This window comes from Gymnoscopelus microlampas (assembly GCF_963454915.1).
Source record: "Gymnoscopelus microlampas genome assembly, chromosome: 17".
Classification (NCBI taxonomy): Eukaryota; Metazoa; Chordata; class Actinopteri; order Myctophiformes; family Myctophidae; genus Gymnoscopelus; species Gymnoscopelus microlampas.
Genome location: NC_139954.1, coordinates 32,652,526 through 32,677,798, shown reverse-complemented (window position 1 = coordinate 32,677,798; position 25,273 = coordinate 32,652,526). Strand labels below are relative to the sequence as shown.

The following is a 25,273-nucleotide window of genomic DNA, read 5'->3' as shown; positions in this document are numbered from 1 at the left end:
TAGCCGTGGTGAATTTCGTTAAAGCTTAGATATTCACCCAGTTGGATGTTCGAAAATGAAAAATGTCGAACATCCAACTGGGTGAATATCCAACCCTGAAACCAACTTCACCACGGTTTAACTGCAGCACTTAACATAATGCCAATAGGCTATGTGTACAGTTACAGTAGGTTCAGGTTGCTACTACTGTTGGTTACGAACGACAAGACCGCGGGTCAAGACATTGATGTTTGCTTGCATTCATCATGTATAGGCTAGGTGACTTGTTGTTCTTTAACTCTAGTTTTATGTCATTTTTCTTCTTTTCTCAGGTAGAAATGGAAACACGGATGCAGCAGAGACTGGGTAGGAGACTGTTCACTCATCTAAGCTTGGCCTATAGGGGGGCCTACTACAAAAATGCATTGACATAATATAGCTAGATAGTAGAGATTGTGTGTTTATTTTTTATTTTGGGACACATGTTAATGACTCCGTATACTGTGTGTGTGTGTGTGTGTGTGTGTGTGTGTGTGTGTGTGTGTGTGTATATATTGAGAGAAACACAAAGACATATTGGACAATGTGTAGAGAGTGTCCCTTGCAATTTGAACCAGGCAAATTGGCCCAAATATTTTATCAAAGTTATTCCAGTTTACAACATGATATCATGTTAAAGTTCAGACTGGATGTCCTCGTTGTTCACAGTCGATGTAGAAGTATATGGGCTTGGGACTCTGTGAAATATATATATCTTTTTTTACAGTTCTTTTGAGACCACATTCAGTATACTGTAGGTTACTGTATGTCTGACATGTACAATAGTATTGGAAAAGTCACATGAAGCTTGCCTTGTATCTATAGCAGACAATACAACACATAGGCCTACATTACAGACATACTGTATACTGTTAAAGGAGAATTTTGGACTAAGGTTTTCTTACCTTTTCTATGACGTTATGATATCTTAGGATGAATGGTACAGTAGAACAACTCCATCCCGGGTCCGCCACAGCTTAAAACGTGCACCAATAGGCCTTGCGCTAGATGCCGTATTTTAATAGCTTTTTTTCCTGTTTTTTTTTGGTGAGATTTGACGTTCATAGTGACAGAACACTATGCAACAAAAAAAAAAAAAAACGAAGTCTCGCTAGAAGAGATTGAAATCTCGAGATTTTTATCTCGTCTAGCAAGACTTTTTTTTGCAGTGTTCTGTCACTATGAACGTCAGATCTCACCAAAAAAAAATCATTTTCTACTGTACCATTCATCCTAAGATATCATAACGTCATAGAAAAGGTAAGAAAACCTTAGTCCAAAATTTCCCTTGAAGTGTGACCAAAATACATTGATGCATTATTGCAAAATGCATAGTGTAAATTAGCAGCATACGTCAATTTGACCCCTGTTTAGTTTATATTTGACCAAAACCCCAAGGCACACTTGAGCTCTCTCTAAGCCACTGCAGTGTAGTATGGTATATCTGAAGAGAATCCTATTCATTTAGAAGCAGTTTACTGATACGCAGGATCTGACATTACTATCCCCCGTAAATATAAGGTGAGGTGTCTGTCTATATTATGAAACGTGGTTTGAAAGTTGAAATGAAGGGGGGATGGGTGGTAGCAGGTATGTCACTGTGGTTATGAAGTTGGTGACTGCCACCACAAATACTTTGTGGAGTTGTTTAATCCCATGGCCATGAGACCTCCAGAAGGATCACCAGTGACTATTGGCTTCCTATAACCAAACACACAGGGTGCCAACATCTTTCAGTGTATAATTACAGCTCACAGTGACAGATATAATAGAGGGACACAAAAATGACTCACAATAGGTCAGCTTTTACGATTAAATGTTCCTTATCTCAGATGGGGTTTAGATTTAGGATTTTGTTTTTTACTCAATACCCAGGAGACACTGTGGCTTAGAAGAAACAACCCCAAAGGGAGAAGAGTTTTTCCATCTACATGGCAGAATATGGTGAGAAATTAGATGGTAGTGTGGAAGGTTGTGTAAATTCTACACAGTAGCATTCACATACCAGGTATGAGGGGAAAGGCTGATAAATAGCATAAAGACGTGTATTAGAAGTTCAGTTTATTATGCATGAATGCACAGTTGCACACTCCTACAAGCTCAGTGTACATTCCTTTTTTTGTGCACAGCAGTATGAATCTTTGGTCAGCCGGGGTGAGAACAAGGACACGATGCTTCAGTCCTGGCTGGTGGCTGGTGGAGGTTTACTGCAAAGCCCACTCATATCCCCTTAGCGCAGGGATTATAGTTGAGAGTATTTCTTCACCAACGACTGACCCCTGGGCTTAATCGTTGGAGTTACTGTAAGGCTTTCCAGCGTGCGTGAGTGTTTATAAGAGAGAGAGAGAGAGTAGTTAGATGGAAGCAGAAAATTAGATTACTAACTTACACTTTTTCCACAATGCTCTCATGACAAAGAAAGCCTCTGTGTTGCAACTGGACACATAATGGAAGAGTGTTACCATGTCTCCACATAAACGTCACCCTGTATGATTTGACTATGAAGATTTATGATTTGCTAATTTGCTAAACTTCTAATGATTCACATAATATTTACATTATAGACAGATATTTTGGGCTGTTTAGGGCTTTTTATTTAGATAGGAGAGAGAGAGAGAGAGACAGAAACGAGTAGTAGTGTGGGGTAAGGAGTTGCAAGCAACACAGATCTCTGGCTGGAATCGATCCGGGGACAATTCAATCTATGTGGTCAATGAATGCTCTGGGCCAGTATGGCCGTGGGTCCAATAAGCACATTTGTATTATATTTTCTCGCAGATGACCTTACATTGACCAGCACTGGCCAGCATATTGTCGCTGTAGGGCGGAAACCTTGTATGTTTGAAACTATTACCTTTCAGGAACAACCTGTGATCCAATGGATCCAGTGTAGTTATTATTTAGTCACAAGCTCTTGTTAAAACTTTTCATTGCTTAAATAATTATAAAACCCGCAGACAGACTTAACAACTTTAAACCTGGCCTCCCTGTTTTGGGCATACTATACAAAGGCGAACATTTAAATAGATTTAAAGAGGTGGTGCCATGGTTTTGCGCTTTTTCTGTTTTTCATGTGTCTATGAGGTTGATAGAACTTCATTAAGCCCCCTGGTGGTGTTTTTATGGTGTTTTATGTCTTCTCTGACTATTTTGAGTTTCTACCTGGAGGCTGAAACCTTGAGGGTCAAACGTGCCAATAGAAAAACAGCACTTGAGTGACATAGTAAAAATATACCCTCCCCCTCATTATCATAACACAACAGGTGTGGGCATGGAGGAGGAGGGACTAGGACAGGTGGGTGGTGCTAAGGTGAAAACCAGGTATACTTAATGAACTGGAGGCGTGTCCGCATAAAAACACAATTTTAGCAATTTCTGTACACTTTTTTGAAAAAAACTCTTCCTCTTAGTATAACCATAATACCTGATGATTATGTTTTAGGGGGGGGGTATCACTGAAAATCACGGCACCCCGTCTTTAAAAAAATCTTATACATAGCGAAAATAGCATATATGAGCTTGCAGATCGGCTATTTTAACTACTTTTGTGTGACAGTGTCATATGACAAATTATAAAATAGGCCATTAATTCATGAAAAAAAACAATAAGATGAAGTATTGAGATACAAGGTTTCGGCCCTACATTGAACTGCAAATAGAACAATGTGTTTTTTGTCTCAGGTTGACAACACATGGTAGACAAAAGGTAACCTGAGCATCTCCATCATCCATCAGCATTGGTCTACTGTTCTAAGCAGAAATTGTGCATCTTCTGGTCATTTAAATAATTGTAGGTGGAAGGCTTTCTCTTTTATTGCTTTATGCAGACATTTACACAATGACACAATTCTGGCATGACATTTTGGTGTTTTTTGGTGTAGCCTTAGAAGCGCGTTATAGATTAACACATTATAAATGCGATTATAATGCATCATAGACCCGACATATACATGTTATATTGTTGGAAAATGCTTTTCTTTTTTTTAGAATGCCTCTCGGATTCCATTTTAGGTCTGATTGTATCTACTTTGTTCTGCAAGCTGCGTTAAAACGTGTGCAAAGCACCAAGGTACTCAGAGGGACCGATAAAAGCGACATCAAAGCCCTCTGGAGATACAAGCCTATAGTATAGTACAGTGCGATTGCTCTTCACATTGCTAGATCCCTTGGGTTTGGAACACATGGCAACGTAACATCTAGTGTTTTTGCTTCTGGGCGGAACATTGTTTTGTTTTCAGCCATAGCCATTCAGCATTTAGATGACATCCGACAGATTGTTTCATGTGTTGCTGTAGTTATATACTGTCACCGCCAGGTCAAGTATAAAGATGTTAAATTATGTTAAATAATCAAATTCATTAAATGGATACTCCTATCTTTTTATTCCATAATCTTAAATGACTTGGCAGATAAGTGAAGCCTACTGTGGTATAATCATTACAATTTTACAACTCTCAAATAGAATTATTATGGCATAACATATTGACAGCAAATATAGCTAATTGAGTGGCATAGCGAAAGAGATGTCAAAGGTTATCTGGACTCAGTCATGGGTGAAAGGTAATAACAGTGTAAGTAAGATAACTTTATTTACAAAGGGGAGACTGGCAGGAGTCCTATGACGGAGTAACTCTCATTGACTTCCTGGTTACCCTGCATGCAACCTGAGATCCTTCATATCAGCGACCATTATGAGTGGATACATCTGCCACCTGAATATTTAAAAGTAGATCACGTTGCAGAATGCTTCTGAATGAATAATTAATCACCTTTGATTAGCATGGTTTGGTCCGGCACATTTAGTTGAGAGGGGTAGATGGAAACATTTTCACAGACAGTGACACAGGATCACGAGTCAGAAACAGGTATGTGTGACTTATGGTTCTATGATCTAAGCATCAGAAATAATGTTATCAGAATAGCATATTTGAGCATTTAACAGGTGAACATAATAAATCAGTGTAGTGTATAGAATATGGATGAGGTTGCTATTTAGTTGGCATGAAATGTACTGGCATTGACAGTATTCACGGTATATATACCAGTTAACATATAAATACTTTCATTTAATCAGGGTCAAAGATTAGGTGGATTGATGATAATTTGGAGATGGATTAATGACTGATTAGTGACTGTTGAAATCCCTTTTTTTATTTTCATTACTGTTTAGGAAATAAATTGATTATGGATTAGCCATATTACTGAAGATATTAATTGTGCAATTAGCTGTATTTCATCAACAACTTCAATAAGCTTTATAAACATTGCTATTGTGTTTTTTGAGACTTGACCCTTTGTTGGGTAATGTCAGGAGAAAGTTGATATTATAGAATGGGTATCTGATGTTGCTCACTATCACAGATAGACAGCTGCTCTAGAGCAATATGAGCCTACTGTTACAAAAGTTGGTGATGCTACCTTGACAACAGGTGACTAGCAAGGTACTCAAAGTACTGTTTAGATACCAACTAGCATATACTGTAGATACCACAGAGTTTTAGAAAACAGAATGATAATAAATCGTAAGGTCTTAGATCTTGTTGATTATCAAGGCATGTGTGATGCACTCTTATTCACTAGTATTTGGAAGGGGCAATTAATCCCAGAATGACCATTGACAGATTATTGATCGTATGTACTGGACGTGTAGCGAAATATTTAGGTGGTTCTTTTATACAAGCATACTGTTAAAGAAAGCTATTTGTCCTCATGCTGTTATTTCCTCCCTAGAAGGGCGCTCTGAAGGACATCAGCTCTATCTTTGTGCTGCATGTTTGAAAGTCCCCATAGATTGTGGTATATCTGTATAGCCTCAAGACATCACTCAACCTGCTCGCACAACAATTCATAAATCTATCTTCACAGGTGTCTTTGCAGCACCCTCAAGGGTTAAACATCACTCACATTGTCTCATATCAATCTGCTGAGTCCCCCAAACGTGACCTCCTCAGGGTCATATACATGTGATGCATGACAATAACACTCATGGGTTTATACATAAACACCACACTCAAATCGATCATGTTTATTTGGAATAGCTGTCATTTTATGAAAATGGGAGGCATACTTCCTAATATGTCAATATGACTTCCTAATGTATCATGTTATTAGAGTCACATTCAGCTGTTGTGACACATCTTGCCTTGCACCACTGATCTTACATGTGGATGGTTATGCTGACATTTCCGCCAGACCTAAAGGATGATTTATGCTAGGCCTTTGCACCGATGCTAATCATTAATCCTCTTGTGTGTGTTATTGTGTGATACGTGTCCTTTTCAAAAAAAATCTTTTGTGCGATGAAGTCCTGATTGTGCCGATGGCGGGCATAACTGAATGGGTAGAGAGGCCGTCTGGGAATCTGAACTTAGCCGGCTTGCCCGGCGTATGTGTCAAAGAGCAAGACACTTAACCTTTAACTGCTCCCAGGGCGCTGTATTAATTGCATCCACTGCCCCTAATAGTTAGGATGGGTAAATGCAGAGGAAGAATTTCAGGCATTTGCAAATGTACTTGGGAAATGCCTCATTTATTTTTATTTGATAATTTCACGAAACATTCTAAGATAGAAATGTTTCTGTGTTTATTATTGGTGGGGCGGTTCACTGATCATTCAGGACAGCACCCGTCGAGTTAATCTCTGCCCAATCCAATTGATCTTGAAGAGATTGCGTGTCTTAGTGGACTGTCTGTGACTGGGTCCCAGTGGAGAATACAAAGTCACGCTCTCTGTAATGGTAGAGTTAGAGTATGTACAATCCAATGTAACAATCCTCTTTGGGAGGCAATCTTTGTTGTTATTGGTGCTGTTTTATTATGATCACTCGAGACTCTTTAGTTGGAAGTAATTTGTGTGAGACTGCCTTATGAATCCGAAGAAAATAACACTGGCAATGTAAGTAACGTCTTTCTTCAGCCATCTGCTTTGTAATTTTGCTTTCACCTCTGCTGATGTAAACCCATGTGGCTAAACCCATATTTGGCAAATAAAGTTATGTCACCGAGCTCAATCTATAGGCCTATGGAAATGTACTCTGTCACAACAATGCTCATGCAGCTGCATGTAAACAGTCCATACCTTTTAATGACTTTCCACTGTGTTAAAGGCTGTATTCGTAGGTGTTGCAAGGCTGAGCTGTGTTTTCTTTTTTTAAATAACTTTTCCTTGATTAGGCGTTATAGGCTACAGTGTTGTGCAAGGATTAGCATTTCGTTAGTTTCTCTAAATATTGCACACAGAAGTTCACCTGCAAGTCTTCATGCCTCAGGGTCCATTTCAGAGGAATTGACATTTTGGACTTGTCGCTATTCACTGAGAGAATTGGAATTCAGACACTATGAAATGTTTACTATGTTGTAATTTTGTCCTAAAGACATTTTCATTTGGTTAGTTTTGTCTGTCAGCCAGAAACCATGTATGTCTAAAACTGTTACTTTTCAGGAAAGGAAAAGGAAAAAAAAAGAATCTATGTTCCAATGTATCCATTGTAATATTATTCATTGGTTAAATATTTATAAAACCCCTAGACAGACAGACTAGGATGTTTAAGTCCTAACAACATTTTGCTGCTTGCTTGTACTTGTATAAGTTGTATAAGACATATAAAACCTTCTTGATTCTTAACCACTTTTTCTGGTGTCCCTATTTTGATCATGTAAGTGAAAATGTCCAAACGTTTTTTTTTAATAGTGAAAATAGCAGATCTACAATCTCACAATGTGTGAGCTTGTCAATCGGCTATTTTCACTACTTTTGAGAGACTCTGTCACTGTCATACCCATAATTAGGGCATTCATTTTTCAAAGAAAAAAAGAAAAGTGAAATATGGAGATACAAGGTTTCTGCTTGACACCAACATTATATTATAATAACCTAACCAAGCACTAATCTGGGATTGTTGTTATTCTCTATAGGAGGTCTCTGTATGGACTGTACCCGTACAAATCCAACATGATCGGCCTGGAGACACTGATGGATCCCTCAATGGACTGGGATATAGTGGAAACTATTGGTAAAGGAACCTATGGCAAAGTATACAGAGTGATCAATAAGAAGGATGGAAGCCAAGCAGCCGTCAAAGTGCTAGACCCTGTCAATGTAAGTCAGTTAAAAACGATGTTGGGCCTTGGTTGAACTTTGAGTTGTATAGGAATACCTTTCCATGGTATGATGCCTCATTTATACATGGTCGCGCTCTGAAAAAAGAAAAACACATCTACAAGCTCACAATTCATTGTGTTGCTACGAGTTCTGAGCTTGTAGATCTGCTATTTTCGGTGCGCGACACCAGAATGCAACTCGGTATGAATCAGGCTTATGTCAAAATATTGTTGATCTCTTGCTTCTGTGCTCTGTGATCGAGCATACTTTTGTATGGTAAAAAGTTTCTCTCAATCACACTTTTAGGACGTAAATGAACGAACTAGATTCTGTCAGTATATAGTGATAAACAGTGGGCACCATGCTATTTTTGTTGTGCGAGAGACCTTCCACACAGCACAGAAGTAACAGATATGGATTCTGATTCTGATAAAGATGATAGAACAGAAATGTATAATCTTACCCTGTGCTTCACAATAAAAAAAAATTGAAACAAGATGATAGATAATATTCACACTTACATCATACCTAAGTACAGTAGCTACTATACAACCAAAGGTTTTACCAAAGTTCAGCATTGCTTTAAAGCACCTTCAGGACTTCAAATTGTTGTGGATCACTTTCAAGTTTTCTACCTCTTCACCCAAAACAGTTCAACCCACCTGTGTTGAGGTACAAACAAACCCATTGTGTTTTTCTTTATCATTGCATGGCTCCTGTCAGCATTCCAACCATACAAACAGAGTAAGTTGGCCGTACTGTACATTTTCCTCCCCCAGTCTCATCTTGACTATCTCAATCCAGTTGTAGTTGTATGAACTGTAATGGTACATGTCAACATCTAGCCATTTCATTTACTTCCTGTCATGTTAAATCTCACCCATCCTGACCAGTAACTGCACTGCAAACTCCTGAGTGTTAATTTAACTCTCAGACGAGATATTGTCAACTTGACTCTTGAGTTGACAATATCTCGTCTGTGTACCCATACATTTGGCTGTGGATGATAAGGCCGCTGTCGAGCCTGTTTCTAGTGGCACCATATTGTGGTGGTAGTAAGACTTGATCTGAAGCTTGCGTGCGATTGTGTCAGTGGACCAATCCCCATCCTGGCAGCTCTACAGCCCATGCTGCTATGAAGATGAAACTGCCTGTCCTCTCATCCCTCTCCCTGATTAGACTGCTCCCACCATCACTCAGACATCCACGAAGAGAAATTCCATCACTGTGACTGTTTCTCTTTCCTTCCCTCTGAGATTTACTCCGATAGAGAGGCAGTTCTAGAAGTAGTTTAAGACCAGGGCAAGTCCCTGCCTTTTTGTTTACGAGTTCATGCCCCAAAGTTTGGTATGCGTATTGCTTTGTTTTCTGCTCTGTTTAAAGATGTAACACCATGGGATCAGTATGATATTGAGTTAAAGGATCAAATACACGGTTTTGTGCATTTACTGAGATCCTATATTCTCATATTCCATTTAATTCAACCTAATCAGAATTGAAAATACAATAAATATATACAACACCTACTGTAGTGCATACTGACATACAAGGTAGGCCTACAGGGCCCACAGAGAACATGGAACATGCAATAGACATACTGAAGACTGCAAATACATTATCATTCTACATACAATTCATACTTTAGGCATTCAGTGACAACACGGCATCAGGCGACATGTTGCGTTATGTGCGGTAACTGTGTTTAATCTCTCTCAAAGGACGTGGATGAGGAGATAGAGGCAGAATACAACATCTTGAGGTCCCTGTCCAACCACCCTAATGTGGTGAAGTTCTATGGCATGTTCTACAAGACCGACAACCTGTCAGGTGGACAGTTATGGTTGGTACTGGAGGTGAGCTCATAAACATAACTAAGTAAGAAACGTTTGCACACTATGCTGAAGATTAATGCATTCCTGCATACTGATATGCAGGACCGTGACAATTTGCAGGAGTCATTATTCTTTGCCACTGGGGCTGAGCTCCTCTTTCCTGACCTTTCTGAGTGAGAGTGTTTAAAGTTATAACGAGTAGGATTTGTCGGTTGTGATTTTTGTGAACCCAATATTCAAAGTTGACTGCACCTCCCCCGGCTCAGCGACACCAATAGCACACACCTACTGCCCATAGGTTAATGCCCAGAAACGTCCCGAACAAAGTAAAATAAAAACAAGAATGTCATATTATACCAGCTTGTGCCGAGCTAAAACCCTTGAAAAGTACTGTCATGATGACTCTTACATCTTACTAAACATAAAAATAAACAAATTAAATTATTAGACCATTAGAAACTCTGATGCCGCAATGAGGCGCTCAGGTCAGGATTATATAAGATAAGAATTAATAGATTAATAAGAATGAAATTTGCTATATCTCTGAAACAGTGTTCAAAGGAGTTGAATATGTTATTTAATAGTGCAGTTTTTATTAGAAGCCTAGTAGTTGTAAGTTATTTTTGTTTATGTTTACAGTTAAATGTTGGATTGTTTTTGCCTGTAAGAGTGCATGAATGTCGCCCCTTTGTCTGCTATTCTTTAGTTCTTTTCCCTTGCTTTCGTTTGCATGATAATATTTGAAGGTGTTCATTTAAATACTTGCTGGAGGGTGAAGAGTAGCGTGTGTCTGTGTATACTGTAAGTTAGTGATGGTTGAATTCTGTGACTGGAGGTCTTACACCCGTTCAGAGTATGGGAAGGCATTGCGGACTCCCCATTGGCTTAAAGGACAGCCAATGAGGAGAAAGTCACGAAAACGTGGGTTATAAGTAGTGATTGAGAGGGATTCTTTTTATATGAGACTTTACATATTCCTTTTTTTTTATTATTCTACTCTTTATTATGTTTTTTAATAGGAACACCCTACCACTTGCAAATTTAACTAGGGCCCATGTTGTCATCACTGTGAGTTTACAGTTCATGCAGGGTAAAACTGATGCTTGCATCGTTATGCACGAGTTTCAAATGTGAAGGAATAGGAAGACAGGGGCACATAGCCACAATGCAAAGAGTTGAATTACAGAATACATTGCCACAGTGCAAAGAGTTGAATTATAGAACACATAGACACAATGCAAAGTGTTGAATTACAGAACATTGCCAACATCTCACCATGGGCGGCTATCAAATGTGTTATTACATGTTAAGCAATTTGAAACATTATCAAACATTATACACGCTGATAGTTATCCTAGCATCTGCTTTACAGCTTTTTTTTTCTCTTTCATTTGAGCATGGTGTATCAGCATGCAATCTTAAAAGATTCCATAACTTTAGGGGGCCCCAGTGGCTCCCATTGGTGGAACTCACACCATTAAGGCTCAGTCCTTGCACAGACGCGCCAGGTTCAAATCCAACCCAAGGCCCTTTGCTGCATGTCCTTCCCAATTTCTCTCTCCTGCCATGTCCTGTCTCTCGCCACTATTATAAAATATAAAATAAAGTCTTGAAATTGCGCAAAAATTTATATTTTTTAATAACATTTTCAAAAGGTATGTTGAAAATGTTGCTTATTCACAAGGTAAGAGTTTATCACAGCAGCCCACGCACATACATGCATCTTAATGCCATCGCAAAGTCAAGAGATGCTTCATAGCTTTTGAAGAGGAAGCCGTAACTCTGATTGGTTCTGTGTGTGGGATTGCTCTCCCCATGAATCATAATCTAGAGTGGTGAGTGATGGAGGAGTCACTGTTCTCCCCCCCTCTCTCTCTCTGTCTCTCTGTCTGCCTCTCTCCCTCCCTCTCTCTCTCTCTCTCTCTCTCTTTCTCAGCTGTGCAACGGTGGCTCTGTCACGGAGCTCATCAAAGGCCTGCTGATGCGAGGCCAGCGTCTGCAGGAGCCTGTTATCTCGTACATCTTATGCGGCGCCCTCTTGGTAAGACTGTGCGCTGCAAAGCTGCTAATGGCAAGGAGGAGGTAGCATGCATACATGCACAGCAGGTGCTAAGGATGTATTTAGGCAGGGATAGTATGCCAGAAGGTAATGGATATCTGTCCCTCTGAGCAGCTGGAGGTGTTCTTTTATATACATGTGGTTGCCCACTTTGTTTCCAACACACTCAAATGATCCTAATCCTAAATGACTAGAAATAGGGTTACCAAAGCATGCTAAAGCATCTCAGTGTTTTTGCCCTTTCTTCTGGGTTGAAAGGGTCTCCAGCATCTCCACAACAACAGGATTATCCATCGTGACGTGAAAGGAAACAACATCCTTCTTACAACGGAGGGAGGAGTCAAAATGGTTGACTTTGGTAATAGCCTTTGTTCTCTTACCGAGAGGGTCAGTTTGGCCAATTGTGATTTTCAGAAATTGACAGATTCACAACAAGGTTGAAGCATGTGTCTTTTCTTGGCTCTGTCTTTTTTCTGTGGCTATTATCACATTCATTGGCGTTATTTCTTTTGGGAGTTGACTATTAATCTAATGGAAATGTCCACGGCACATGTTTGTAACATTGTTAGTAAAAAGCATTCAAGATGAATACAAGCACATGGATGAGTCATTAAATGTTCTCCTTTTTCACCACCACATCGTTTTGTTTCATGGAGCATAGCTTTAACCCAAGGCTATTATTGCTCATTTAAATTTCATTATTTGATCCTTTGCATATAAAAGGAAAGCTGTTATGGCAAATGACTTTGAGTCACCCCCAGGCATGTTTAGTATGTCCTCTGTGTCGTGGTGGCGAAATGGACTCCCGCTGATAAAAATCTGTCCCACTTAATTTGAAATGATTATTGCCCATTGTTATTGTTTGGCAGGTTGCCATGCTAAATTGTATACCAAATTTTATAGATTAATTCACACTTGTGCTCCAAATAAAATTGTACATGCATAGCGTACTCACACTGATGAATATATCTGCATATATAACAGTTAGATGCAACTTACATTTTGTGTCTTGAATATCCTTGAGTATTTGTTAATGTTTTATTTTATTTTAGGTGTCTCAGCTCAGCTGACAAGCGCTCGTTTGCGGAGGAATACGTCAGTTGGAACCCCATTTTGGATGGCTCCCGAGGTCAGATTTACCTTTTAAGTTGGCACGATTGTCCTGTTTTTCTTCATTGTTAAAACAATGATAAAATAGCGCATAGTCTGTTCCCACATCTATAACATGCAATTAGAGAAATCTTAGGCATATGAGAGCTAGGCATAGAGACAGACATTGAAAGAGAGAAGTGAGAAGGAGAAAGGTAGAGTGGGAGGTTGAGGAAGAAATAGAGACGGAGTGATTGGCTGTGTTGCTATTATTTTTACGTAAAGCCACATTTTTACTTTGTCACCTGCGTAGATCGCCGAAAATCAGTTACTTTTGGTGATCAACGCCATCCTGTGACGAAGTATAATAGATTGGGCTTAACTCTCCCCTGTGTCATTGTGTATTCCCCTCCATGGGCCAGGCACTGGAGGTCGCCCCAAGGTTAATAGCTGGGAGTCTGGGGCCCCCGGCTCACTGTGTGGCAGAAATGAGGCGAGGTGATTGGGCTGGTAGGAGGGGACCTCAGGGGCAATTAGAATAAACCCAGCTGTAAAATGTAGTGTCACTTCTAATTATTGACTCGAGGACAAGGACACACGCACCAACTACTTAGCTCAACCTAACTTGTAAATGTTCTGAGTATTCTTGCTTTCTGTAAAAACAAAACAAAAATATAAAATGTTAATGATGATAGATAAAAAAATAAATAATAATCTCTCTTAAGAGTAGGCTTTAACAAATATATGATTTCATTATAGATTGTCAATATCCAGTTATTTTCCCATAAAAATAATAATATACTGGTTGGTATTAGACTTACTGTCACTGATGTGTTCTCTGTTTTCAGGTCATAGCCTGTGAGCAGCAGTATGACTACTCATATGATGCCCGCTGTGATGTGTGGTCACTTGGCATTACAGCCATTGAATTGGCTGACGGTGACCCCCCATTGGCAGAGATGCATCCAGTCAAAGCCCTCTTCAAGATCCCACGGTGAGACACTAGAGGGCGCTCCTAGCACACAACTGGAGCAGGCCCACACATGATGCACTCAGTTGCCCCAAAACACTCTTGATTTAGAGGACAAATGAATTCAGAAGGGTTAATTGCAATATGCTCTTGTTTAGAGTTTGGGTAGAATGACCAAGATGAGGTGAAGCAGATCTTTCTTATTTAGTAGTCTAAAAAACTACAACAGCACATTATGTGTTTTATTGCTGACTGAGCAACGTTTAGAATCTTTATTATTAACAGAAAATGGAGTAGCCTTGTATTTGGCCTGCACATCAGTGTTTGGTCTGAACACATTCACTTCACTGTGGTCGCAATCCCTGTCTGATGATCATGTGAAAGGTTCAACGGTATTATGTGGTTGACCTTTATGCTAGCAGCACAATGACACAATCATCTCACTTTGGGTAAAGATGTGCTCTCCTGATTGCAATTTGCATTAGTGATTAGCTCCATTCACATTGCAATGAGGCCAGTCACCAGCCACCAGTCACAATGTTATCTCCTCCTCCGCACCAAGAGGAAGACCACGCATGCCTCGTGTATGACAGGAATTATGGGAGCTACCACAGCAGTTTATCACAACAAAATTCAACATGAACAAGTCACAGCAATTACAGGATCAGAGAAGGCTAACAGGAAGATGCATGAGTCAACTGAAGGCTATCAATTCATTGTTCCCTGTCTTTTATTTCCCTGTTTAGGAGGAGACGTACACATTCTGTCACCTTTTTTTTGAAGTTTGGATGTACTGTAGGGTCTTTTTGGTAGTAGTAAATGCCACTATCAGTCATGATAAGAAGGGACGTATGCGTTACCCCCTCACCTATGTTAATCCTATTTCGTTATCACACCTTTCTGAGACTGTGTCACTTTGAGAACAAGTAGAGGGATCCCGTGAATGTGAACAGAATTAGGAACATGTACTAAGCTGACGTTATTGAGTCTTTTCTCAAATCAAAATAGATATTTGGCCGTGGTGTGGTACATAAATTATGTGAATAGGGACCCTAGGATGGGCGTGTCCAATATAAATCACAGTGTGAGCACACTGAACCATGAAATGATTCTGTTAACATGTCATTTATCTCATATATTTTCCCATCAGCAAAGCAGCAAGGCAGTTAAAATCACAAGACAAAAGGTTATGTGGATATCCGACTATATGAATTCCACACTATGCAAGGACATTTATTTTTACCTTTGTATCTCCAACAATGGTGGCATCTTGATAGCGATGTATATTCATGAGCACAGATGTATAGATAACTTCAAAGTTGATGATTGTATAGATCTTTTAGTTGATATTTCTCTAAGTTTCCATATATAATTGCATGTTCCATGTGACCTTGTGCCCTTTCAATCTAATATGTCACAAGCCATTAACAGTAGGGTTTGTCCTGATGGAGGAGGATTGTCCTTGGGTATATGTTTTATGAAATTCTCATTGGCACTAAAACGCAATAGGTATTTCCATCATTCAGATAGTTTACAGTTCCACATGGTAATGTATTCCCAGGTCACAGTAGACTGTCATGCAGTATACAGTATATCGCGTCTATCATAATTTTTCCCTCTTTGAAATATGTCTACCTGTCAAAGACGGTTAGAACATTCCAACATAGATTTGATTAATCTTCCCTGCGTTGCACTGTGTTGTGGTACACAGCAGCGGTTGTGTTCATGAAGTATTTACAGAGCACACCATTACTGTCTCTCCCAGTGGAACCCTTCCTTATTCGGTATGACTGCAAATGCAAGGCTATTTGCCATATGTGATCTGTTTTTTCCCCCTCCATTTTGTAATGCTGAGTTCATATTTATAAACCGATGGTGAGCAGTCATCTAGGCATCACTACTACCACCACATTGACTTTAACCACTTAAACCCTATGGGCCCTATCTTCAAATATATGTTCCTGGGCGGTCCAAGTGCGGAGGGCCAAGCAAGGACCCTAAATCTCTCCTGTCGGTTTGTGGTGCCTTATTCCTAATCCCTGTATGTATGTCCCTGTGTTTACTCTTATTTTAACTCTTATTTTGTATTTGTTCATTCTTAGTTGTGCCACTTCTGTTTCTGCATCGGTCCTGTGTTTCTAACTGCATTACTGTCATGACAACTGAATTTCCCTTGTGTGATCAGTAAAGGTCTAAGGGCCCCTACACACTGCCCGACATTTGAAACTAACAAAATCCATGTCCCATTGACCCAGTCCAAGTATTACTAGACATTATCATGGAGTTTGAATCTCCCTTTTGTCCGTAGCCACAACAGGCTCTTACAGTACAGACCGCTCTTTGTGATGAAAGGCCTGTTTATGATTGTGTCTGCTATGTATATGAGAGATATGGAAGGACCGTGGATGCCATGAATGGAGGTAATGGAGCGTGTGAAAGGGTGAAGATGTAAAATCGTTAACTGAAAAATTAATTATGGAAACTCGAGACGTATATTCAGTGTGTGGGAAGGTTAATTGCTTGAGCCAGTGCCCTCTGTACTCTGTCTCCACATGAACTAAAAAAAGAGAAAAAAGGCTTTGAAGGTTAAACCTATGTGTCAAAGACATTCAAGGTTTTTATTTGTAGATATCACTGCAAAATCCAGTGTTAATTTAACTCTTAAAGGAGTAGTTCACCCAAAAAATTACTTATTGTCTCTGCCAGGTCGAAAGGCATGGCGAGAGAGAGTATGTTTTGCACCCTGTCCGTCCGTCCTTCCGTGTGTGCGTGTGTCATTCTGTCTGTGTACAGCTAATTTCCGGCACCGTTGGATTGATCACTGAAACTGTGCACACACTATCTGGATGCCAGATCAGAACCTCTGGCCCAAATTTTTCACATGGGCCTGTTATAGCGCTACCAGGAGGCCAATTTGTGCAAAACAAATATTTTGACAGTACTCCTACAGATTTTGTCCAAATATCCTGCAAATCGGTACACAGTGTCTCTATAGTCATTAAACAAAACAAGTCTTTCAGATTTTTCATATTCCATCCCAATTGACTAAGATTGACTTCCAAAGTTTGCAGGAGTGCTCCGCTTTGATCAAAATGCCTCAAATCATGAACACAGCGTGCAATTTCCCACTAGGAAGAAATGGCACTTGAATTTTTAAATCAGCCTCATGGTGGCGCTATAACAGGCCGATTTGTGTTTTTACTTATAACTGCACCGATCTGTGTAAAACTTTGTATGCACACTCCCTAGAGGCCAAGGAAAAACCCTGTATTTTTCACATCTGCCTTTTATAGCGCCACCAGGAGGCCGACTTACTGTATGTAAAACATTTTTTTAATATTAAACCTTCAGATTTGATCCAAATTTCACGCAAATCAGTACACATGATCTCTATAGTCATGTGATCAACACAAATCTGTTTGATTTTTCATATTCCATCCTGATTGGCTAAGATTGACATCTAAAGTTTGCAGGAGTGGCCCGCTTTGAACAAAATGCCGCAAATCATGAACGCAGCATCCGATTGCGGTGAAACTTTGCAAGCACATTCGCACTACATTGCCACTACATTATAGCGCCACCAGGAGGCCGATTTTTGCAAAACTTTTTTTTATATTACTCAAATGTTGTCCAAACATGATGCAAATCAGTACGCATTATCTCTAGTCTATAGTCAAGTGATCAAGACAGTTCCGTCCGATTTTTCATATTCCATCCTCATTGGCAAATTCCGAACATTGCTGGTCCACAATAAACTACGTGACCTGGTGGAGACCTGTACTCCGAGGAGCACTTTTTCTAGTTTTCAATCAATTACACACACCTTGAAGCCTTGAATTCATATAGATTTTTTAGTAAAGTCCCATTCCTAAGCCAAAAATGTTATGACCGGGTGGCTGCTCAGTAGGAGACTCTTTGAGTGTTTGAGTCGGTCATCAAATTATTGGCTTAGGAATGCGACAAAAGGTTCGAGTGGGCGGTACCCATCCTAATTTCGACTGTTCGGTGCCACCGAGATGTTGTGACATCCCGAACTCAGTTCGGAGTTCCGCTTCCTCTTTCATTCAGCCGAGCTTCAAGTTTGTTCTGTCAGCAGTGAAGCCAGGGAAAACTGTGGTAGTTTGGAAGAGACACAAGCCTTCCAGGAGGAACAAACGCCTCTGAAATCTCTGTCTAGTGACCATTCATAAACACAACATATCGCTAGAAGGTATCCTATCGCTAGAAAGGGAAAACCTCCATATACCTCCATCACAATTTCCCCACAATGCGTGTATGAAATTACTTTTATAGAGACAAAATAAAATCGGGTCAGGGAGCCCTCCCAAACCGATTTATTTCATCTCTCTAAGGGCCTTATCTTGGCAACGCATGACCCTAGGCGTGGAGTGCAAGTGGAAATTGCGTTGTGGGTGTGTCCACGCCAATTTGACTAGTTATGCGACGCATTATTTGAGCGGAAACAGAGCACACGGTGCTACTGGGTGGTGTTAAGGCTCTGAATTAGTCTTGGGTGTTTAGGGCGTTATATTAATTCAACCAATCAGAATGTCTATTAGCGCATGACGCATCATGCTGATGTGTTGTTGCTCATGGTTGAAACAAGGTTACAGTGTAGGTTACAATTGAATTATGTTACCGTGCCTGCATGAGGTCTTATATTTGTTGTTTGAGTGTGTTATCCATGTGGACTGTTGTGTTCTTGTGTGCCTGCAGGTGCATCATGGCACTGGCACACAGAGCGATCAGTTACACACAGCTTACATGTTCAGTAGGTCGCTAGAATACATACATTACTGGTAAAATAATAGTGTCCCAATGAAACCCTTCAAATATAGGCTATAGACGAATCCACAGAGCGCTTCCCTGGCGCAATCATAACTGCGGTGTCAGAATGCACACCGCAGCATGAGTCTAACACCGCAGCTAGAGGCATTCGCTCTGTGGATTTGTCTATAGACTGGGTGTGGCTGCTCAACCATGTTGGACATAGTGGAGCAACCAATTTTCTGCTGTGGAAAAGTTAAAGTTTGGGACTATCTAGCAGTAAAAACCAGTGGTGTTTTGGTTACACAGGACACCACGGCGTTCCACTGGTAAATTTTCACCCCACTAGATTCACGAGCCAAGTACCCAAATGGCTACTTGCATAACAGGTTTAGCGGTGGTGGTGAGTGTGTGCGCGCATGCATGTGACCTCATTAAAATACAGTTCAGTTCCCCTGAAAAATAAATTACTATTACACCACTGGTAAACTGGTAAACATGATATCTTGACATATCAACTTGATAATCACTCTCTCATTCTCAGTTACGTTATTCTTTATTTAAACCACAAATTAAAGCACAAGACCTTGTTTTGGAGTTCTATGGATGGATACGAATGTTAACTGCTCTCCATTGAGCAGAGACTGATAAAGAAAGCCAGGATGCAATGGTTCAATGGTTCATGTCAGGATGAGTGGTATTATGAAGAGATATTCTATCAGCAATTAAGTGTAGAATAAATGCATCTATTTTTATCCCTTTCTCTCTCCGTCCCTTTCTCCTCACTGTGCAAAGAAAAATATATTGATAATCTGGGCCAGATCATGAATTATTTTATTTTACCTTATTGTGGAGTCTCTCAGAAATGGCATCTACAGTACCATGTTGAACATGTGTGTTATTGTGTTGATTTTAGATGGATTTTGATTGAAACCGGTGGACCAGATGCCATGCTGCTTGGTCATGATTCACATCTTCCTCCTGTAGCCTATTAATAGCTCCTCATGTCCAATAGACATCTGTCTGTGATATCTTGACATACCTAGTACTTAATACTCACATGCTTTTTCTGTTACCCAATACCCATTAAGACCTGAGGCCGATTCTACACCTTCTAAATCCTTCTAAGTTTTCTGAAAAACGAAAACATTTATATATACAGTTATATACTGCTGTATCGTTGCTGTGGTGCAGAAACTTCTTATCTCTATATTCCTATATTTTGTGGGGTTTTTTTACAAATTAACGCCCTACTTGATCATACTACAGCGTCACACAAAAGTATCAAGAGTCTGCTACTTTTGCCATTTTTTAATTTCAATCCTGAAAAGTAACAGTTTTGGACATAATGAAGTTTCCACCTGACATACTATACCTGTATACAACAACTACACTCAGAGGTGTTCCAGGTCTGCATCTAAAAGCATTACAGAGACGTAGCGGTAACATGCGCTGCGCGCTCTGAACCCAATTTGGATCTGGTCAATATCATATTAATGATGGCCTTAGCCTACTGTATACAGAGATAGAGAATGCCAGGAGCCTGTGGATTCATGACATTTTTACATAATAAGAGGTATGTGACAATGTGCAACAGAATAGGCACACTACTTACGGAAAAAATGCATCTCTTTCTGTTTCTTTCCATACGTTTTCTCCCTCTTTCTCTCCTCACCGCTCGTCTTTCTTTGGAAAGCATTCAAGTTTTGTTATACTTATTAATAGGACTAATGAAGTGCTTGAAAATTTGTTTATCTGCCATTTGAGCATAAAAATGTAGATTTCTTGAATCACTTGTCACTTAAATTGTTGAACTAGAGTGTTGTGCATCGCATGGATTTATTGTGAACCCACCTAGGCGCATTTTAATCCCAACGCTGTGTAAATACCAAGAAAATGTTGCACAAATTGCATTTAGCTCTGGGCATACAATAGCGCCAGACCACACCTTGCTTGAGGACCAACACACCCACTAGCGCAATTCGGAAAATAGGATTAACAGGCGCTCTTCCGCTAGCGCCGCATTGCTCCGGGTGGAAAATAGGGCCCTGAGAGTGAAAAATAATAGTGTAACTCAGAGAGTGTATGAAGGAAACCAAATGGGTCTTATGGGTCCACTTGGTGGTCTGTACTCTCTTAGATTTAAATGAACACTCTGGATTTTACTGTGCATCCACATATTTAACCGTGCGTGTATCTGCCTGTGTGGAGACCAGAGGCGTGCGTGAGACGATGGAAGTAATTGATGGCGTGTCAAAAGCCCACAAAGGCTAATCAAATCACAGGCCTGGTGAATGGCATCCAGACCAGTGTTCTGGTCAGAGACCAGTTCCTAGCAAGAAAGCCAGAGGATAATATAAAGTCTGCAGAGCAGAACAGTCAAGGGTGGGAGGTGTCGATAAAATCTCTGCTCTTTTCTATCACCGATACTGTTCATCCTTTCGAGACGTTTGAGTTCGGAATGAACCAAAGCCATGCAGTGCTTCTGTATAGAGTAACATTATTTTCAGGGATGCCTCAATGAGCATTGTAGATGAAGAATATACATTTCACACCCTCGGTTCAGATGATGTACACTTTAAGTTATCTGATGTTTTCTTTTGATATGCTATATTTGTGAGCCTCTGGCAAAATGTTATTCAAAGGTCCATTGCATCAACTGCACTTTTTTAAAGATTACTATTGGCAACATGTCAGCTCTTCTATCCATCATAGAGGGACTCAGGGAATAAGCCTAAATCTGAAACTGTGTGATCAGTATACTTCAATTTGTCTTTTTACCCTAACAAAGACTACCAACAATAATCCATTTTTTCCCCCTCTTTTTTTCCCCCTGGAGAATGAAATAGTTAGAGCCTATACATTTTAGTGCACATGGTCCCATTTTATTACTTAAAGATGATTTCAGTTATGTTGAGACCCATTTCCTTGGGTTGAAAGCATTTGTTTATTTAGTTCATTTCCTTATTTCCATTTTCATCTAACTGCCAAAGTTACATATACTGTAATGTATTGGACATTGACTGGAGATGGCTGCTTGGTTTGGTGACATTCCAATCATGAGCAAAAGGTCTATGCCTCCATCTTTGATGCAGTTATTTCATGCACACAGATCTGTGTGGTCTCCAGTACACTACCACGTGGCAATGTTGTTGGAGAGTTTGTGGACATGATAAATGTAGCACTAGTTTTCCGTGCTCATTCATGTGTGTGCACGGGAACTGCTGGAGCTCAGGCTGTAGTGATGGATGAGCTGAAATTTTGAGCGTGTGGGCCATTTACTGAATAAGTCTTTATTTTGGCCTCCAATACCCCTGCTCTGTTACCCTTGTCTTAAGGCCATAGCTGTATTTTCGTTCTGTTGTCCAAGTAAAGGGATATTACACCAGTCTAAAACAATTTGTGTAGCTTAAAACAGGGGTATCTGGCAAACAGGTTTATACTCAGCAAGTTATATCTCGTTTATAGCCTACTTGATTCTATTAACCTGAAACCGCAGATTTTTCCTCATTGAGGCTGTTTATTTCATCATAAATAAATGAGTGAGATTTTGGGTCTTCATTTTGAAGACCCAGCGAGGAACTATACTAGCATTTCTCAGATTTTCATGTATTGTTGTTTGGTTGTTGAGGCAGGGCTCATGTAAAATATAGAATATACAAAAACCTAAAGAAAACATATTTAGAATGTAGAAATATTTTTATTTTTGTTTCCTTGTCAGTGATGATAGTGATCTGAGTTCTTGACAGTAACACAGTCATTGTTTGTCTCTGTTATGGATGGGGATTATGTATGACTGACCAAGTTTTAATGTTTGTTGATCAACATGAAACTGTGCACACTCACTCCCTGGATGCCAGAGCAGAACTTCTGCCCAATATTTTTCACATCGGCCTGTTAAAGCGCCACCAGGAGGCTGATTTTTGCAAAACACATTTTTGTCTCCGCCACGCCGAAAGGCATGGTGAGAGAGTATGTTTTACCCCCTGTCCGTCCGCGTGTGTCCGTCCATCTGTCTGTGAGCAGCTAATCTCCGGCACCATTGACCCGGTCGCTGCGAAACTGTGCACACACACTCCCTGGATGCCAATTCAGAACCTCTGACCTCAAATTTTTCACATGGGCCTGTTATAGCGCCACCAGGAGGCCGATTTGTGCAAAACTATTTTTTTAATATTACTCCTACAGATTTTATCCAAACGTCTTGCAAATCGGTACACAGTATCTCTATAGTCATGTGATCTACCCGGATCTGACCGATTTCCCAAATGCTATACTGATTGGCTAAGGTTGGCTTCCAAAGTTTGTAGGATTGGTCCGTTTTGAACAAAATGCCTCAAATTATGAACGCAGTTTGCGATTTTCGTGAAATTTCACACGCGCATTCCCACTAGGCCGTGGAAGAAATGCCACCCTTTTCGTATTGGCCTGTTATAGTGCCACCAGCAGGTCTAATTTAGCAAAACAAATTTTTGGAACAAAATGCCTCAAATCATGAATGCAGTGCCCGATTGCCGTGAAAGACCTAAGAAGAAATGCCACCCTTTTAACATTGGCCTATTTTAGCGCCACCAGGAGGCCACAATAAGTACCTGACCTGGCGGAGACCTGTGCTCCGAGGAGCACTTTTTCTAGTTTGATATTATTCCTACATATTTGTCCAAACATCACGCAAATCGGTACACAGTATCTCTATAGACATGTGATCAAGACGGATCTGTCCGATTTTTCATATTACATCCTAATTGGCTAAGATTGGCATCCAAAGTTTGCAGTCCGTTTTTCAACAAAATGCCTCAAATCATGAACGTGGAGTGTAATTTCTGTGAAACTTTGTCCGCACATTCCCAGTAGGCCAAGGAAGAAATGCCACCCTTTTCACATTGTCCTGTTATAGCGTCACCAGGAAGACGATTTTTGCAAAACAATTTGTTTCGCTATTGTTTTGTCCAAACATCACGCAAATTGGTACACATTATCTCTAAAGTCATGTGATCAAGGCGGATCTGTCCGATTTTTTCATATTCCATCCTGATTGGCCAAGTAACTACTGCTTCAATGCAACCTCTAATATGAGCCTGAAGCCATGCTCTCGCCCACACATTGCTGGCCCACAATAGCCTACCTGACCTGTAATAAGAGAGAGTAATAATGAAAGGAAAATCAACTAGAAAAGAAGGTCAATTAGAGAAAGCACATAAAATGAATGTCCTCATTGAGACCAGGAGGGGTGAGTGCATCAAGGGAATGGATCCAGAAAGTTTCATTCTCCTGAGGCAATCACCACCTCTTGTGAAAGGTTTGATATGTTCTATACCTGTAATCCGTAGGAGAGTGTCATTGCTGTTGTGACGTGCTGTGAGCTTGTAGATCTGCTATTTTTGCTATTTTTAAAACTTTTTGAGATTATTAGTGACAATATAATGACATGCCCAAAATAGGAATGCCAGGTTGAAAGTAGATGAACGCAAGTTATGATTTTGTGCAACATTTTTTTAAACTACGGCCAAATACACATGGCCTCATACTCCCCCCTGTTATCTTTGGCGCCCCCCAAGGAGGCCTGGACCCTAGGTTGGGAAACACTGACAGGGATTGACTGAAAAAATAACACAATAACTTCAAGTTAACTCTAGTCATAACAGGAAATTGGTTGTGTGAATTATCAGAATGTTTTTTATATCTTATGAGAAGAATTTGAAGAATTATGAACTCTCTCTGCATATCAAACGTCATATTCATATACTGTAGTGCACTGCATAGGCATGAATGTGTCTCTGTCCATGGCTTAGTAGCAGCCTTCAAGTGCTGTTGACACCTCTTCTGATTTCAGCTCAATCCATTTTGATGAACGTTTGACAGTACAAGCGCTGCCTGGACCTAAATTTGAATAAGCCATTTGTGTTTACAATGTGAGCCAGCACTCTCACAAATACAGGAATGAAAAAAGGCCCGAATTTGCTAAGCACAATGAGGGCACTTGACAGTGTTATCATCAGCAATGTGCTGGTATATTGACTTTGTAATATATAAGTACTGTAGTATGGTACAACATCAAGGCGAGAGCATGGCTTCAGGCTCATATTAGAGGTTGCATTGAAGCAGCCAGTTACTTGCTTTGATCTGCACTTCAGAAAGGATTGTCTGTCTGAATACTTATCAAAGACTTGACTAACTTAGCAGAGAGGGAAAAAAGATGTAAAATAGGTTGTCATTGAGCACGTAACCACAGCAAGGTTGGCTCTGAATGTTTTCTGATAAAACAACAAGTAATTTGTTCTTGATGTTATTTTCAAACCTATAGTGTGTGTGTGTGTGTGTGTGTGTGTGTGTGTGTGTGTGTGTGTGTGTGTGTGTGTGTGTTTAATCTGACAGTTGGTGTGAACTTTGTCAGTCTCAAGGATTTGTCAACCATGCCCTGAGGAAGTTGCTTCTTT

The 25,273-nt window shown here is 40.1% G+C and overlaps 1 protein-coding gene across 1 annotated transcript; it reads left to right on the top strand.

Moving 5' to 3' along the window:
* Window positions 1–1,930: 1,930 nt before the first annotated feature.
* LOC311064567 (myosin-IIIb-like) lies at window positions 1,931–14,097 on the top strand (the record flags this gene model as incomplete). The annotated part of the gene is made up of 7 exons (XM_084084427.1): window positions 1,931–1,962; window positions 7,933–8,116; window positions 9,838–9,972; window positions 11,888–11,992; window positions 12,269–12,368; window positions 13,063–13,139; window positions 13,948–14,097. Exons 2-7 carry the CDS (start codon window positions 7,970–7,972, stop codon window positions 14,095–14,097), a joined length of 714 nt encoding a protein of 237 aa, XP_083940553.1. The 5' UTR covers window positions 1,931–1,962; window positions 7,933–7,969.
* Between the last annotated feature and the right edge of the window lie 11,176 nt (window positions 14,098–25,273).